At 36.7% G+C, this 19,432-nt stretch overlaps 1 protein-coding gene across 8 annotated transcripts in view; it reads left to right on the forward strand.

The window, feature by feature from the left end:
* zc3h18 (zinc finger CCCH-type containing 18) overlaps window positions 1-19,432 on the forward strand; it is a 43,838-nt gene that overhangs the window by 14,665 nt on the left and 9,741 nt on the right. For 5 of the 8 annotated variants that reach the window (XM_084408932.1, XM_084408936.1, XM_084408935.1 and 2 more), the window contains exons 10-13: window positions 16,740-16,925; window positions 17,268-17,399; window positions 17,527-17,622; window positions 18,650-18,916. In XM_084408932.1, the coding sequence (XP_084265058.1) occupies window positions 16,740-16,925; window positions 17,268-17,399; window positions 17,527-17,622; window positions 18,650-18,916 (681 nt within the window). The remainder of the gene's footprint in view (window positions 1-16,739; window positions 16,926-17,267; window positions 17,400-17,526; window positions 17,623-18,649; window positions 18,917-19,432) is intronic. The other 3 variants (XM_084408937.1, XM_084408939.1, XM_084408938.1) reach the window with 1 other exon arrangement.

A 19,432-nucleotide genomic window follows, 5' to 3' on the forward strand; every position in this document is an offset into this window, starting at 1 on the left:
AAAGGGATACTCCACTTTTTTTGGAAATAGGCTCATTTTACAACTCCCCCAGAGTTAAACAGTTGAGTTTTATCATTTTGGAATCCATTCAGCCGATCTCCGGGTCTGGCGGTACCACTTTTAGCATAGCTTAGCATAATGAATTGAACCGGACAAGACCATTAGCATCTCTCTCAAAAAAATTAACAAAGAGTTTCGATATTTTTTCCTATTTAAAACTTGACTCTTCTGTAGTTAAATCGTGTACTAAAACCGACGGAAAATGAAAAGTTGCGATTTTCTAGGCTGATATGGCAAGGAATAAACTCTCATTCCTGCGTAATAATCAAGAAACTTTGCTGCAGTACCATGAGTCCAGCAGGCGTAATGATATGACGCAGCGCAGTCAAGTTTTAAATAGGAAAATATCGAAACTCTTTCATTTTTTTGAGAAAGATGCTAATGGTCTTGTCCGGTTCAATTCATTATGCTAAGCTATGCTAAAAGTGGTACCGCCAGTCCCGGAGAGCGGCTGAATGGATTCCAAACCGGTAAAACTGAGCCTATTTCCAAAAAAAGTGGAGTATCCCTTTAACTGACCAATGGCAAGTTCTGTAGTGCTTGAAATCACATGCAGCAATATTTTTAACCTTAAAACATCTTAATGAATTTTAAATTCATGAGGATGTCTAGTGGCGGATCCTGGCAGTAACACTCTGGGCAGCAAATTAATTGAAAGTCTTGCATATTCACGTAAAATAGCATACTTCTGCATTGATAATAAGGTGGATACATTAGTGGATTACAGCAAACAAATTTGGTCCTCATTCATTAAATTCATTAAATTTATTAAATTAGTCAATTAATTAATAATGTCAGTGTAATATCATCAAATAATACTAAGTTTTGAAGTAACACTAGCATTAACCCAAACACCACTTGTACCACAATACATGTTCTTATTGAATTTGGCCTGAAATAACATTTATTCAATAAATAAAAAATGTTTGGAACATTTCGGTTTATAGGTCTGTATTAATAAAAAAAATTTAGTATACATTTATATATATTATTTTTTTTTTTCTAATTTAGAGGCTCCATAGTACTAAGTAAACCAGAACTAACTTGAGGATGCCAGGTTACCTAAAATTATATCATGGCCACGTTGTGCCCTTAACAAGCTAGTACTAGGAGTTCCCCCCAGACTAACACAAAATGGCAGACATCAACTTCGTAACTTATGCAGCCTGAATTACACTGTCACATGTTTTAGCGGTCTCATGGCGGCTCTCAATAAAGCAACTTAACACAAATTAGATATCATAAGAGCTAACAGTATTTGACACAAATATGGAATGAACAAAAATGCAATAACAACTCTTGTTAAATACTCACTGTGAAAGTCGTAACTTAGTGGTTCCGTTTTCTTCACTAATTGATACCTGGTGAGTCAGACCTAACGATGCTGGGTTACATTGAGGGGAAAAAAAGTTATAACAGAATGCTATACATAAGCTGTGTCTGAAATCGCTCCCTATCCACTATATAGTGCACTATTTAGGGTGTCGGCCATTTTGTAGTGGTGTCCGAATTCTGAGTGAACGACATCATTCCCTACATTCGTTCACTACTTTTACCCACAATCCTCTCTGAATTCGAGTGTACATCCGATGTACACATTATTTCCCACAATCCAACACGATAAGGTGATAGAGCGCGAATGAAAAAAACAAAAGTCACCATGGCAACGGCGCACGCAAGATAGAAAACAATCATTTATAAGACCAGACGCCTGGTTATTTATTTATATATATATATATATACCGTTATATCTATATTTGAATAAACAAATGTGCTGTGTAGTGTTTTGTTCTCTTTTATTTTCACATATAAATGTAAAAAGTAAATAAATATGATAAGCAAGTGTTTTTATTATCTTTTTTTATCAAATAACGCCATAAACGTGAAATACATACATACAATTGTTACATACAATTCATACAGCCAAAAAAGGAAATATTTAAGATGGGTAGGTAATGTTTATGACGAAATTGTCCGAGCTCTCTGGCGCGTGATAATTATGTCAGCATCCGAATTCACTCACTCATTTTCGTTCACTCTTTGCTGATGTAGTGCACTCAACTGCCATTCACTATGTAGGGATTAGTGAATGAGTGAACGAGTGAGTGGTTTCAGACACAGCTCTAGTGTCTCATACATTTAATTTAATCATAATAAAGTTCGATAAAATTTTGTTCAATAAATAGTAACTGAGAGATTAGTATGGGCTAAAGTAGGTTATAAAATGCTATCATAAAACCAGCAAAGGCGTGAATTGCACTGTTATTCTGCAAAATACAATGTTATGTATGTAAAATATACTGTGTCCTAAAGTAAAACATTCGGAGAATCGTTCTAATTCGTTTAGCGAATGCTTATCGGGCTTGGTAATGGATACCCATGTTTTTCAGTTTTATGTTGAAATTGAGACCTGCACTCAAATTAACGTACATCTAATATAATAATCATAATCAACCACCCCTTTAAAGCACTGTTTACATGGGTCAAAAACAACACTTTATTTATTATTATTTTTTTTGCAGGGCAGGTAAAAATATGAACTGTCCTGCCTAGGAATAAAAACTTAGTGTTGAACCCTGATGTGTTAAAGGGTTAGTTCACCCAAAAATGAAAATTCTGTCAGTAATTACTCTCCCTCATGTTGTTCCAACCCCGTAAGACCTTCGTTCATCTTCGGAACACAAATTAAGATATTTTTGATTAAATCTGAGAGCTGGATCACTCATCCATAGGCTTCTAAGACATTATAACTTGCTGGCCCAGAAAATGTATTAAAGAGATTGTTAATATAGTCCAAGTGACTCCAGTGGCTCAATCTTAAGTTTATAAAGCGACGAGAATACTTTTTGTGCGCAAAAAAACAAACAAAAATAACGACTTTATTCCACTATTCATTGCCTTCTCTCTGGGCCTCGAGTTTTTTCACGTAGTATAACTGCGCAGCGCTTCTGTGTTGTACGTCACACGTAGGCTCACTATTGGCCGACGCTGGTCATGTGTGTGACGCGTGTGACGTACAACACTGTTATACTACTAAATTTGCTAAATTGATAGCTTTCTGTTATACCGTAATGTTGAATGGTCATAATGACTAAAACTGACGGGGGAGGAAAAAAATCCATGTAATAGGGTCATCAGTATCAGTTCTGCTATCAGTGATACTGGCCTTCATTCTTAGTGCATAGTATTTAAAATATGCCGTCTTTATGTTGGTTCTGCATTATTTGTGAGATTAAATGTGAAAGTATTACAACATAAAAATAGATTAAAAAAAACTTTAATGTTAGGTGTGATTGCGATTAATTAGTTAACTTTTTTTTTTATCTCTTGACAGCACAAATATATATTTGTGTATATGTATATGTGTGTATGTATGGTATGTATGGTATGTATGTATTGTATGTGTGTGTTTATTGTGCAAAATGTGCAGTATATGTTGTAAGTCTTTCAAGGAAGGATTTGTTTCATTTATTATCCTCATGAAACTTGTCAATGTAGTGTGGAAATGAAGCCTCTGCAACTATTAAATGTTGCATGATTTTGGATTGCATTACTACATAGCTTTGTATTACCTACACCACAGGTGAAAGTTTGATCTAATTGTTATCTGTTGTTGCGTCTTAACAGGACCTGACGTAAATGATTGTGACCATTCATTATAGTAGCAAGCACGTGATCATGAAACAAGGGAATTTTGTGGCTTGTCAGAGGAATGAAGGAAGGAAATAATTAAACCTGGATATTCACCTTGTGAACCATTTCCCAGGCGTGGTGAAGATAGGAGTGTGATATTAGATTGATACTGTTTGCTTGCAAGAAGCAACTCCCTGTGACGTTGAAAGGTGTGCATAATCACCGTTTTAGACTTTACCTGGATGTGTCGAGGCAAGTTTTTTTTTCGTGTGTGTATTTGCCTTCATAATGTTGGGTCATCGCTACTCAATTGGTTTCCGGTTTAAGATACAGACTGATTCGTTTAAGGAAATTAACATTTGAAATAGCAATAATGGAAATGCAATGCCGTTTCATAACTGAAACTGCACCTCAATACAGCATTTGACTAACTGATACTAGGGGTGGGTGATATGACCAAAATCTTATTTCACAGTATGAATAACTGTTATTTGCGAAAAACAATATATATCATGATAGTTATTATTTGTTTTATTTTAGTTATTAAAAATAAGAGTAATAAGACAAATACAATAAAGCAAAGATATATATATGTGTGTGTGTGTGTACACACACACACGTATATATAACATGTATATATACACACATATGTGTATATATGTGTGTATATATATATATATAATATTTGTTTATATATATGTATGTGTGTGTGTGTGTATATATATATATATATATATATATATATATATAATATTTGTTTATATATATGTATGTGTGTGTGTATATATATATATATATATATATATATATATATATATGTATATGTATGTTTGTGTTTCTGTTTGTGTGTCTGTGTGTATATGTGTATATATATGTGTGTATATATATGTGTGTACCTGTGCCCAAATTAATTGATATTAAATATAACTCATAGGTGTGATTAAACTTAAATATAAGTTTAAGGTGTAATATATAAGTTTTGTTGAATTTTTATTTTTTAATCTCATGTTTTTGTTTTACTTTATCAATCAATATATTGTATCTAAATATTTTATAGTGAACTATTTGTAATACTAGTTATATTGTATATTTGTTCCCCTGGTACAGTTTTGCCATATCTGTTTGTTATATTGTTTTTAAGTGCCTTTTATGTGATATCTGTCAACCCTTCAGTGGAGCTTTAATAAAGAGAGGGACAATTTCGTAAGGGAGTTGGAGAGCAGCAGTATGCAAACTAAACAGCGGCTACTGTTAGTGGGGTTATTTAATAAGATAGTTTAAATTGTACACTCCTTGTAAACGCATTATTATTTTACTGAAGCCCGGTGGAGACTGAGGCCACGTCCACACGAAGCCGGTGCGTTCCCGATCCGATATTTTTTTTCCCTCGTTCTAAAAAAAAATTCCGTAAACACAGCGTCGTCTCAAGAAATATCTGCGTACACACGAAACCACTGAAACCGACTGAAAACGGTGTAGTATATATGCCAGACCAGTATGGGGCGCTGTAATTCTGCCACAGAGATACACTATACACGGAGAAGAAGACTTTGAGCATGCGCATAACCTTGCGCGCTGTATACGAACCAAGAAGAAGAAGACAAAGATTATCGCTTTTTGCTCACCACAGTTGCAGAGAAGCAATAGATTTTGCTGTAATAAAGCTAGTAGGCTTAGTAGCTTCTGCAGCACGAATACAATCATATAAGTCCGCCTTTATTGTTGTTGCTGTTACTCGTGACACAGACGACATGTGATGTGATGACATCATCGTTTCACAAAATATACGGATTGGCTGTACACACGAAACCGCGAGGGTGTCGTTTTCAGATTTATCCACTTTGGGACCCGGTTTCAAAAAATAGCGGTTTCAGTCTCCCAAAACGCCGGATCCGTGTGGACGAAACGCCAATACGATAAAAAATGTATACGTATACAGCGAAACGCGTCTCCGTGTGGACGGGCCCTGAGAATCCGTCGCTGCTCAGCCTTTCACATTAGCCTTTCACATTCGCCTCTCTCCCTGTGAGCACACGCATATCCTTTGGATCATGCGTGATTATCAGCTGGTTCTGATCATTGGAGTTAGAAAAACATAATACGCACAACTGCATTCTCAATATTCATTGATTTATTAGCCTCAGATACAATATCACATTATTAACAGAAGTTTAGAATATCCATTTTTCTTTTAAAAATGAAAATGAAATTTATGAATTGATTTAAATCGTTAGAAGATAGAATCGTGATTCGTGTGTGAATCGACCCACCCCTAGAAGAAATACCACATAAATTGAACAATCAAATGTAAAAATTAAACACTGCATAGTAGGGCTGCACGATTTGGGGAAAATGTCATATTGCGATAATAGAGGTCAATATTGCGATTGCGATATAATAAACAAATGGTTTCATGAGTCAACTTGCTTGGTTCTCAAGGAAAATAAATGCACACACAGATTAGTGATAATCTGCCTAAAGAAAAAAGTTCTTTAGTCAAGAGCAGTGAGTGTTTTTCCTTTGTTCTTTGATTAACTTTAGCGACAGATATAATTAGTGGCTACTGTGTACTGTCCCTTTAAGACCAGCCGCTGCTGTCAGTGACGCGGATCTCACACGCGCCTCATTCTCTCACACGAGTCACAACTCTTCACGTTCATCATAAGACTACTCTTATGTTATGAAGATACTCGACAAAAAGACATTTTGGCATAATTGTGTGTGTTGTTGTTCGTTCAGGCTCGAAAGAGAACTGTGTTCTGGCATGCTGTTTTGTGCGCACGCACGATATTAGCGCGAGTCTTTCTGTGTGTCACAGTCAGGACATTCACAGGCAGCGCGTTCTTTTTTGTCTTATCGCGCATGAATGGTTTAAAAGCATTTGCATGAATAAGAGCGGGATCATGTAACACTAGCCAAAGGATGCCAAAAATTAACAGATGCTGCGTTAATTGCGTTAACAGCGCTAATTTGTTTATTTAATATAAAATCGCAGCATTTTGCGTCATATAATCACTTAGGCTTGACATCGCGATTGCGATTATGATTAATCGTGCAGCATAGTGTTCATTGTATGAATTATATATACATTGATAGTTGTTAAAGCTACTCAAGTTACTCAATCAATTTCTTTTGTAACATTAATGAGACTGACAGCTGTAGGTATATTAGCCTGCTGTCACTTTAAGACCGAATCGCTCGGGATAATCCCGCAGCTCCTTGATAAGGAACTCTCCTTCCTTCCTACGCAATCTCAGGATTGTTGGATGGACCCAATATTTTTTTCTTCTCTTTTTAAGAAGAGAGAACAACAAAATGATCCTCTCTGTTTGAAGACCTCATTTAGTATTGTTTTGCGAATTTTTCCGCATCGGACTCAGTGTGCAAAGTGTGCGAAAGTTAGTCAAATCTGTATCTCCCCCATGTTAAAATGGCAAATTTTACAGCGGAGAATAAACGTGTTTACAGTCTGGTGTCTGTATGTGGCTTTGGTCGATACAGCTAATTGTGCCCTTCATGACAACTGTGAGGGGGGTGAATTTTTTTATAACTCATCCGTTTAAATTATATTAAGCCTTAAAATTTCTGCATAATTAAGGGTGTCCACTTTTGAGTGACAGGTGGATTCCCGCTGCTGTGGTCATTAGTCATCATTAGCCGTTTATCTGCTGTCTGTTAGCCGTCACGTTACCTCAGCTCATTGTCTGACTGTAAAAATCAATCCGGGAGTGACGCGCTGCCAAGATGGCGACGGTCGGCCACGCCCACTTTAGGCTTCAAAAACCTACGGGTGACGTCACGGACACTACGTCCATATTTTTTTACAGTCTATGGCAAGGACCTTAAGACGCTTCACGTCTTATTGCCTGTATCCACTTTTGTGTCCTTAAACGCAATTTTTTTTGGGGGTCGATAGCTTATAAAAACAGTTCTGTGTTTTTTAGCTTGTTTTTCTGTACACCCTGTCTCAGCAGCTTTCAGACATTTAGTTTTTTGTTATAAGTCAGAAATGACAAGGAGGCAGCTTCACGCAATACAAAGTCAATGGAGACGGTTGGATTGTCCCCCCCCCGGTGGGCGTGGTTTTCAGATTATGACGCTTGTCGCTCTGTCTCTATACTCCCAAAATTATGTAAACATTTTGCGATTTAAAAAAAGTGTTAATTGTCAATGTTTTTATCGCACTACATGCTTTTTACAATACAATTAAAATTGACAGTCATATTTTTTTGTTAGGTTTGTTGTGAAGTATCTCTTTATGTTGAAGGTTTTGATGTTGTTGTTTTTTAAATGGAAATGTATTTTTATGGAATCAGGATTGTCCAAAGATGTGGAGAGACCAGAAGAGGAATTTATCCGTGTTCTCTTTTCCATTGTGTTGGTGTCTGGTATATTCCTCTGTGTCGCCCCTTTCATTGTTTTGTTTTGATCTATTGTTCTGCTTCTCCGTAATTTGTATCATTTGGCTGCATGTGATATTCCAGACTTCACCATAATGTCAGGGCATTTTGAAATATTAATTGAACTGTTGAATGGTTTGTGTGCCCATGATTGTTTGTTGACTTGGCAGTTAGCCTACTCTGTGGTTTTTCACCACTGTGTTCATAGATGTACTCTACGCTGTCTTTCATTGTCACGTTTTACTTGTGTACTTAAACATTTTTCACCTGTGAAGAAAAATGCGAAGGGAACTGGAACAATGCCAAGCCAGGAATAAAATAAATGGAGGTTAAAAATCAAAACAAATGTTTTTTTCTATTTATAGCACAGAACGGTTAAGTATGCAACGTAACAGGTTGTATTGTTTGCCTGTTTTCACCAGACGGCTCTTGCAATACTGGAATTGTGCTTCTGCGTAATTTTTCATGTTGACTTTGTAGGTTTCGTCATTGTACGTCACAAAGGTGATTAACATAAAGGGTGAAGTGATGAAATGATAGAGATTTTCATTGTTTTGCTCTTTGTAAACATGAGTAATGTCAGAGAGTTTGTCTATATAGAACTTGTTGCAGTTAGTTGATGCAAAATGTACATGTGGATGGAAGCTTTTTTGTTTACTCTAAAGCAAATTTGGCAGAATCTAAAATTAATAAGATTGTATTCTTCATCCTTTTTGTCTATCCATTCACTTCACTGTCCAGAATAAGCCATAGTACAGACCTGACTCCCAAAAATTGGTTTCCCCACTAGTGTTCAAAAGTTTAGTTTCAATAAGCTTGTTTAAAAAAAGATATGAATAAATTAATTAATACTTTTATTCATGTGAGGGTTGCATTAAATTGATCAAATTGACAAAGATTTATATATAAAAAAAATCTATTTAAAGGGTCATGAAACCCTAACATTATTTTTTTTATTTTTTTATATTAACAGAAATGTACAGGTTTCACGTCATTGAAAACAACAATAGCACTTTTTTATCATTAAGGGAAAAGGTTTATTAAGGAATTAAAGGTTGTTATTTGTTTTGTTTTTTAGCTATTTTGTTCTTCCAGTTTAAAAAGCAGTTGAACCAGCTTCATGAAACGTGAGGTTAATTTTGAGTTATGATTGACTGCGGTGGCTGGAGAGTATGCTTTTACGTCATCAGTTTCTCTGTATTATTCATGAGAATAGACTAAGTCCAATCACTGCGCTGTAATACGCATGAGATCGCATTACAGCGCATAATTCAAAGGTGACAGGACCTGTTCGGTGGTGTTTGATCACCTCTGCACAAAAGTGTTGTTTGCATTTTCCCTGTGATGAGATCAGAACTCTCGTTTGACTTCCTACACACAGAAAATATGCCCGTAACTGTTAGAGCGTGAGAGCGGTTTCTGATCTCAATCAATACTGGCCACGTCGATCACAGTTCATATCCGGACCAGAGCAAGCGTGTTTCAGGTTTTTACGGATATTTCACATACTCTCCTGCTCCAAACATGAAACGGCACAGTGTATGCACACATATTTCATCATATCTTCAAATGAAACATGTGTGCAGATTAGGACACTGATACAACGTCTGATCATGAAGGATTACTCTGATACACAGAAGACTATAATGTAGACCAAAAATGTAATGGGCAAAAAATGCCTTTATTCTTTATTTATTCGCTCATATTTTAATATTCATTTGTAGTAATGAGCAGGTCTGTGTTTTATTGGTGGTTTTCTCCCCTCTTCCCAGCCTCTATACTCCCACTTTTTCACAGCTTAGGTGTGAACAACCAGGCTAAATCAGGGGGCTTCATGAAACCTTAAAACAAATGCTGATCTTCGAACTTTAAGGTTTCAGAACTTTCTATTCATCAAAAAATCCTGAAAAGAATGATCATGGTTTTCATAAAAATATTAAGCAGCACAACTGTTTACAAGATTGATAATAAAAAGAAATTTTTCTTGAGCGGCAAATCAGCATATTAGAATGATTTCTAATTTTCTAGAGAATCGTGTAACACTGAAGACTGGAGTAATGGCTGTAAATGTATTAAAAGAGAAAGTGGCTATTTTAAATTGTAATAATATTTCACACTATTTCTATTACTATATTTCAGATCAATAAAATGCAGCCTTGAGCACCAGTGACTTTTCAAAAACATTACAAAACTTTTGATCGGTAGTGTATATTGTAGTTTGAATTGTAGGTTAATTACGTAAGCCTGTGTAATCTGCCGAGCTGCATTGTTGCAGCGTGTTTTCCTAAATGCTTTCTTCCTGTGTGAGTCTGATTTTAGTACTGAACACCTTTATAACTTGCTCAAAGAGGTGTGACTGAACGATTTTTATCTGCTGAAGGTTGGGTTACCTTCTTTTACCTTTTTTTTTTTTTTTTTTTTTTTAAGAGCAATCTGGTTCCTGTTATAAGGAAAACAATGCAGTCAACGATTAACCTGTCCTCCACTGTTCTCTGCAGGGATCAGATTTCATGACGGTCTAATCTTGTCTGCAGGCATGAAGTAATACATTGAGATATTTGCCCAGCAAAATATTTTAAGGTGCAATCAATTGGGACAGCCCTGCACTTTGCTTTTCTAGATATTTTATCACATTATTTTGACATGTATGAACAAGAAGTGTTGTCTCTTTCCTTTTGTTAGTACTACATTTTGCAGTGGCTTAACTTGTTAATTTTATTCAATTGTATATGGTAGAAAATTAGACTGTCAAAATAATATTTTGAATGCTACTTTTTTTTTATTCTACCTTTTTGATATTGATTATATACCAAAATAATTATCAGTTCTAGCAAAGAAGGATTTTATCTTTAAAGCTATGAAATCCAGTGGTCAAATCAGTTTTGTTTTTTTAAAGTTTTTTAAAAAGAGGGCAAAAAAAAAGGATGACAGTGTCTGTTGGCCATCATCGAAGACCATTTTTGACCCAGGAAAAACCCTGTAGAGCGGCATTTTGCTGTGGCTTAACTTGTAAGTGATTCTTGGAAAGGATTGTAGCTTGTCAGATGATACAGCTGCTAACCTCTGTTAACTGCGATTTCTGGCCTGAAGCTCCCTGAGGAACTTTCTGATTTAGTGCAACATTCATATATAGCCTGCTCGCACTATGAAATATGACGTCAAGGACAAATCCATCACGTGAACCAGGTTAGAAAGCATGCTGGTTTTGATGAGATAAACACACCCGGCTTGGGCCACATGCTCTCATGGAGCGATGATGAAATTATTATGTTTATCCTTGGGCATGTGCTCACGTTTGGAAACATTCCAGATACAATTTTGGAGATGTCATTGTTCTCCTCATAATGCATTAACAAAATGTGTTGTTTATGTGTAAAACCTTATTTAAATTGTAATAATATTTCACAATATTTCTGTTATTACTATATTTCAGATCAATAAAATGCAGCCTTGAGCACCAGTGACTTTTCAAAAACATTACAAAACTTTTGATCGGTAGTGTATTGTAGTTGGAATTGTAGGTTAATTACGTAAGCCTGTGTAATCTGCCGAGCTGCATTGTTGCATCCTGTTTTCCTTAATGCTTTCTTCCTGTGTGAGTCTGATTTTAGTACAGAACACCTTTATAACTTGCTCAAAGAGGTGTGACTGAAAGTTTCATCATCTGCTGAACGTTGGGTTACACCTTTTTCTTTTTTTTTTTAAAGAGCAATCTAGTTCCTGTTATAAGGAAAACAATGCAATGACTTCAGTCAACGATTAACCTGTCCTCCACTGTTCTCTGCAGGGATCAGATTTCATGACGGTCTAATTTTGTCTGCAGGCATGAAGTAATACATCATAATGTTTGCCCAGACTAGAAAAGTGTATTTTTAGGTACAATCAATTAATCCGCCTGATTAGATTGTAAGGTCCACGCACTGGTCCAAGGACTGTAGCCAGTGCCATGGCAGAAGGGTTCCTGCGTGTTACTGTCTTTCTTTTTATGCAAACCAACAAGATTAAATTTAATGGATTTCCTTATGTATAACCTCTTTTATTTAAGCAGCAAATTATGCATTTTTTTTCCAATAATGTTCGATAATTAATATGTTTGAATAAATGTTTGATCATTCCTTTTAACTCTTTACTTTATATTTTACTCGTTCATTAGCAATCCGCATAGAGTTTCGCGCCAGACGCAGTTAATGCGGGTCGCACAGTCACTAGTAATATGATTTGAGGGTTTATCACTTTTGACTAATAGGTGGCGCTGTTACAAATTTCATGTGGTTTGGTCAGAGTAAGGTGATACTAGCAGCGTTTCCATTACCCTTCAAATTGCGCGAATTGAAAATACGCCCAATGGAAACACGTCAATTACGCAAAAACTCCCATTTATCGCAAAAAAGTTTTTATGCTCGCATGAGGTGGTTTTTCAGGCAATTCGAAAAAGGAATATTTCGCAAAACTGCAATGGAAGCAGTTTTTGCGCATTTACAGTCACCTGACTTAGAAGGCGCGGTGTGTTTGGACAGAATACGAGACAGAGTTTTTTAACAGAATGACAGAAATACTGGATTCTAAACCTCAAAGAAATGCCACAATCAAGACCTCGGAGCAGAAATGAGTGAGAAAAACCCAGAAACACTGTACACACATCTTGGCCTACAGACCTTGATCACTATCAGCACATCTTTGCCTTTAGAAATTCCAAATGGCCTTTGGAAGGGGTTGAAACAGAAAAGCAAAAGTTTTTGCTTCATCCTTACAGTGAACATAAGAAACTACTTTCAAAAACATAAAACAAATCTTATTGACCCCAATCTTTTGAGCAGTAGTGTACATGTGCAGTAATTCAACAAATTGCTATAAAACCCTTGTCATTTGAATTATAACCGTAAGTTTATCTTTTGTTATATTTTATTATCAGTTGAAAGTCTTCATGAATAACATTCAAAGTCAGTTACTTCAGACATATTACAGAGTAAAACAGGATATTCAAAAAGTATGACTTGAACTTTGAACTTTTTAACTAAGCATTTGTCTCCTTTGTTTTGTTACTTTATTGTATTTTTTTTAATTGGGCATTTGCCATGTTACTGCTCTGCATCAAGTGCTCCTTCACGGAAGGACGTTCTTCCTTTTTTCCGTTTAAACAGGAAAGCGAGCTAAGGTTTTTAGATTTCACATCTAAAAATAGCTCAGCTTGTCTGTTCTATTTTTAGGCACACTGCAATACTTGGTCTGCCTCAGGTTTGTTTACTTTGACGTCACCCTAAAGGACATTCCAGGTCCTAGGCTGGATCATGTTAGTCATTTAAAGGTATACTTTAAAGTGTAGATGATGTGGAATGCCCTATGTTTGACTAATTCTGTAATATAATGATCTTTAATTAATGAGCAACCTTTTCAAAAACTCCCACTCTCTAACTTTTGCACTGAACTGCTTGCTTTAAAATAGAGCAGGAATATCCAGAGAAATTACACTTGGAAATGGGATTACTGGAGGGCCAGCTGGTCAGGTGGTATGACCGCTAAGGTCTGCTTGCTGCATTTTATGGACTGGAACTCAGTAATGTATTTTCTGAGTCTGATTTAGCACAGCTCAAGTTATGAATTCCCAGAGAAATTGAGAGCCAATAATCACTGAAAAATATTAAGGCATTTTATTAGAAATGTTATTAAGATTTGTATTATAAAAAAAATTCTATAAACATAATAAAAAATATGTATATTATTAACGTTTCTCCCCTAATTTTAACACACATTAATTTTCTTTGTAAATGTTGTTTAATTGGTATTGTGTTCATCTTGTAAGGGTAGTTTCCCTACAGTTGTTCAGGCTGCAGGATTGGCGAATTACTAAAGGTAGAAAACTGTACACTTCTAGTCTATTACCTGCTACTTATACCAACGACGGTGTTGCTAAAGTGTGACGATTTTGGATTGCAATAGGTAGCACATAAATGTTAACACCAAATCAAACCTAGTTAGCACATCATTTGTAATTGAAAGGGTTTAATGACAATATCTGGTTGGTTACAATTAAAGTAGTTAAAAAAATAGATGTATGAGATGACATACCATTAATCGTACAATAAAAATTCTATAAACATAATAAAATGAATATTATTAACGTTTCTCATTTCTTTCTACCGAAGCACAGGGGAAATCTTCATGCTCTTCTGCAGGAAGTAAAAACAGTTAAGATTGAAAACTAGATATCTAGTTGCCAGAAAACAAGTGGTTTAAAACAATGTAATGTTTCTATATCATTGATATCATCTTCCTTTTCTGGTATGGTGCTTGAATGGTAGCCAACTAAAACTCAGGCATGTGACATTTGCTTCAGTATTATCCATAGAACTGGTAAATTACATTGTAAGGTCAGCGGTTATTATTTAATTATTAAAAAACACAAATGGACCTGAGAGCACTAAATTTCCCGGAGGAAGCTAAGTTGGCTAAAGACACCAATGATACTATTTTAATACTACAGCATAGAGCTAATCAATTGTTTTTGAATAACAGCTGACTAAATTACATCGTTTTGTGGGAACTAATGGGAAACTCTTGAATGTATTTTTGGTTACAAAGACTTTCATAAGACTGTCACATGAATCAATACAAATAAAGAGACATTTAACACTTATGGGAAGCTTTTTGGCAGCTCTAGCTTCCTGATGAATAGTTGGATGGCTACCAAAGTCAGTGAAGAGGATATAGTCTTCTGCCTTCATGTAAAATTACTTGACATGACTTGAATTGTCATGACAGTTTACTTTCATTTTTCAATAATTAATTAAATTCAGATATGTCTTTTATCACTGTTGCAACTCCACCACTCTGTGAATACTTAAACATGGTGAAGTCTCCGTAACATATGCCATCTTATAATAACATTACTTAATATTGTTTACGTAATGGTATTAGTTTATAACGACAATTGACGTGCATATTTTTGGGGGTTTTCGATTGTTTTTCAGGAAATGAACAGATATTTTTTACAAGGAAGACTTATTCTTCTGTTGAGTCTCAGTGAGATGATGACAAATCTGTGCCAACTTTGCAATGTCAATGACACAGTTTCTTTCTTTTACAGAGAATATGCAAATTCAACAGTGGTTTTCATTAATGGCTCGTTTCCACTGACCGGTACAGTACGGTACGGTACGCAATTATTTCCACTGTCAAAAGTTGTGAATGGTACCAAAATGCCGAACCGTACCGTACCACTTTTTCGGTACCCTTCCGTTGGGGTACTTAGCACAGTGGTACGGTACTAAAGGGTGGAGCTAGACTCACTGCAGATTGCAGAACGTTGATTGGTATCAGAGTATCGTCACTTGCGCGTGCTACAAGGGGAATGACAACATTAGACGCGCCATTTTTTTAATATACAGTTGACATATAATACTTCTGTTATTGTGTCACGAAATGTAGTTTTAAGAGTTTTTCAGGCGAGAATGTAGTTGTTTAAGGCTCAGATCTGTGGTTTATTCATAAAGATTTATGAAAATTTGATCCAGGTTGTGAGAAACATTCCAGGCGATCACCGGGCGCTCATGTACCCCCGCCTGGAACAGCCTTTCCTCGGCTAGTCCTTCTGACGTTTGCCGCTGACTCTGACGTCTCTGTAGTGGTTAAACATGAAATATAATTCATCTTGTGTAGACCTAACGGGAGATCTTTGGTCTCGTGAATCTATAATTTGGTCCCTGGCCAATCATTTTGGCTGAGGGCTAAGTGAAATTTCATAATTAAACTTTATATTTAGGCTATTTAACTTTGTAACGTTAGACTAGAGCGCTGACTTTGTATGTTTGACTGAATTGTTTGCTTTATTTCTTATTGTATAGCTTCTTGTACTTTTTACTTATACTTTTATAATGGCTATTATTGATAAAACTGAAATTTAACAAAAAGAGACAGGGGTTGAGTTTAGTCATTTTTTTTTTTTTATTGCAGTGAATATGATCAGAGTACAAATGAACATATTGCCTGAACCATATTAATAAGTTTAATATTTGTCAAATGTATTATAAATAGGCTAACGTTACATGCAGTGAATGTAATCAATACGCGTTGCCTGAACCACATTTGTGTGGCTATAATGTTTAAGATTTCTTTAAATGAAAACGAAAAGAGGCAGTGTGGTGTTTTAGAACATATTTCGTTTTATTGTTGCCTAAAATGTACATACAGAGATATCCGGAGTAGCAGAACGAGCTGAGTGACGCTTTCAAGAACGCGCTATTCTATTTGCAGAATTACCGGACTCGCGTCCTCAGGAGTCATTCTCCTGAGTCGGACTTGGCAAGTTCGAACTTTGTGTACTTGGTATTGAGAAACACCTAATGTCGGCGCTTGGCTTCTTTTGACAAACATGGTGAGAAGCAAGAACAAGATCTGCTGTATGTCATCCATTGTTGTTTATGTCGCTTTCTTCTTCGCGTGAACATGACATCGATCGCTTTGTTCTGGCATAGGCTACACACACTTATCAAGTAAGAGTACTGTTGGCAGTGGAAACGCTAGCCGATTCATGGTTTATCGACCTGTACCGTACGGCACCGTACCGTACTGGTCAGTGGAAACGAGCCATAAGATAAATGTTTGTAGGTGCATTCTATCTAAATCCACATCTTCTGCTATTCTTTTCAGAGGGCCATTGGAGCCACCAACAAAGAAGGAGATGGTCCCACTGGCCAAGAGGCCAGATGAATGGAAGGACCCCTGGCGCAGGTCTAAATCCCCTAGGAGAAGACCTGGTCTCATGGGCTCCCCTCCCCGTGGCCGCAGGCGACACAGGCCCTCTGGATCTTCGGTTTCTCTTTCCAATTCATCTAGGTAAGATAATAGCTTTCTTGCTAGCTAAACGTATAGTTTACCAATTGTTTTTTATTAAGTGTTCATTTACATTTACAAATGTCTTTCCAAACCAGTCTGACTTTCTTTCTTTTGGAACATAAAAAGATATTTAGATAGAAATTGTTTTTGTCCATACAATCAAAGACACTGTTTTGGACCCCACTGAATTTCATTATATGGTCAAAATAATTTTTCAGAATATCATCTTTTGTCATACAGATTTGGAATTAATAAATTAATCTTCATTTTTGGGTGAACTACCCCTTTAAGTTGGTTTTTAAAGGGTGGTGCTTTTATTTATCCATTTCTCCAATTTTCCAGGTCTTCATCCCGGTCCTCATCGTTCACGGGTTCTGGCTCTTCCCGGTCCCGATCTCGTTCACGGTCTTCTTCAATGAGTTCCTTCTCAAGTCACACCTCTCAGCACAGCTCTTTCAGTGGAAGCCGCTCTAGGCAAGATATGATGATTGCTCATGCTGATTTAATGACTTTCTGAACATTAAGTATAGCACATTTATAAATGGCTGGGTTTTGCTGTGAATATTTGCTTTATTTAATCACTTTATTTTCCATTGTCTAGATCGCGATCCTTCTCTTCCTCACCCTCACCAACCCCCTCGGCACAAAGAAACACTAATAAAAACAAAGCTGAGCAGCCTCCTGTTGCAGTGAAAGGGTAAATGCACACACTCATGCTTTCAAAACCCATTTGGTAAATAGACCTTATGTAGCCCCGCCCCTTTTCAGCGCTGCGCTTGTTGTCTTTTGTCTTCCGGTTTATATTTCCACAGCGATCTTGCATATTTGTTAAGACATCTGCTTTAAACATTACAATGCTCGTGGCTGTAACCACCAACCGCGCATCTCTAATACAGAGCTACCGCTAAAATGGAAGTTCAAAGACAATATTCTCAAGATAATGCGCGCTTGTTTCTCTGGCGCATAAGGTCTATACACGTTCAAAAGTTTGGGGTTAGTAAGATTTTTCTTATTTATGAAAGACATACTTTTAGTCAGCAAGGATGCTTAGTGATATGATTTTGTGACCTTAAAGCTCCATGTTCAAATGCGAGTAAAAATTGGCGTTGAAACTGTTACTCGCCAGTTAAATTTTGACAATGCATGGTTGTGAGAATGTGATATGGCTTAGTGCAATCATCAAATCGCTGTTGAAATTTGATAAATATAGTCTTGCTCGCTGCATGTTTCATGAGCATTCATTCATTTTAATTTTATATTCACAGTAAATGCTGCTCTGCAAGTTCTGTGTGTTTGAGTCGCTTATAATTTGCATTTGTGAACGCAACGTGCCAGACATCCTCCCAAATTTGTAATGGGAATCATTTATGAATCTGTTGTCAACAAAGAGAAGCCTTAAGGTCTCCCTGCGGTTTTCCGCCAAAATAATTTCTTTGCTATCAACCATTAAGCTTTTAAGACAACCTTAGTATTGTAATTTTACTGTTGTTCTGTGAAATAGAAAATAGGTTTTCCTTCTTTTCGTCTTTAGCTGATCACATGCCTGATTAAATTGAGAAACTTTTAAAAAACCCAAACTTTTGTACTTCTAATCTATGTCAACACAGCCAATTAAATCAATAACACTGAGGCTTAGCCTTTTGGCTGTTTCTAACTGTAGTTGTCAGAACAGAACCCCTTTGTTCACTCACTGCATGCACGTGAAAATGCATATTTTCATTCAGCCCCCCGTTGAAGCCTGGTGCACTGCCCCCTCCTCGCAGGGAGAAAGGACCTCCCAAAATGATGCCCAGTCCCTTGTTGCCTGAACAGCCGGGGAAACCACCCAAGCCAATCACAGAGGCAGGAAAGCCCCCCAACCCACGTCCAGCTGGAAGACCTCCTGGACCAAGAGAACCCAGAGAACCAAGAGAACCCAGAGAACCAAGAGAACCCCCCAACATTAGAGAAGGACGCAAGAAAGAACGTCAACAGCACAACCCACCTCGAAGGTACAGCACACGTTCGTTCTTCCACTAACATAAACTGTCGCTCTTTGCAAAGGTGTTTTATGGCCATTTACAAGGATCGTCCACCAAAAAATATATATCATTATTTACTCGTTATGTTGTTCCAAACTAGAGTTCTCAAAAATATCAATATTTCGATGTGTTTTGGTACTGAAATATCTGAAACAGTTCCAATACTCCTTTTCTGCAGTATCGATACACCGATACCAGCTGCGCGTTCTCGCTCTCTTCTCTCCGACAGCGAATTGACAGACACCCGCCTCCTCTCACTCACTAGTCTCATTCATTCCGGTTAAATAGTGATAGTATTGCACATAATTTGACTAATTCCCACAGGTTTCGCACTCACACCTAAAATGCGTGCATCACTGATCTATACAAGTAGCCCTCTCATAAAGCCGTCTCTCGTGAGACAGCTCGCGAGAACCAAATTGACTTCTTTTTCGTGGCTTATTGCGCTTAAATGGTCAAATACATACAAAATTGTCAAAATGCCCG

The sequence above is a fragment of the Rutilus rutilus genome (genome assembly GCF_951802725.1).
Source record: "Rutilus rutilus genome assembly, chromosome: 5".
NCBI lineage: Eukaryota > Metazoa > Chordata > Actinopteri > Cypriniformes > Leuciscidae > Rutilus > Rutilus rutilus.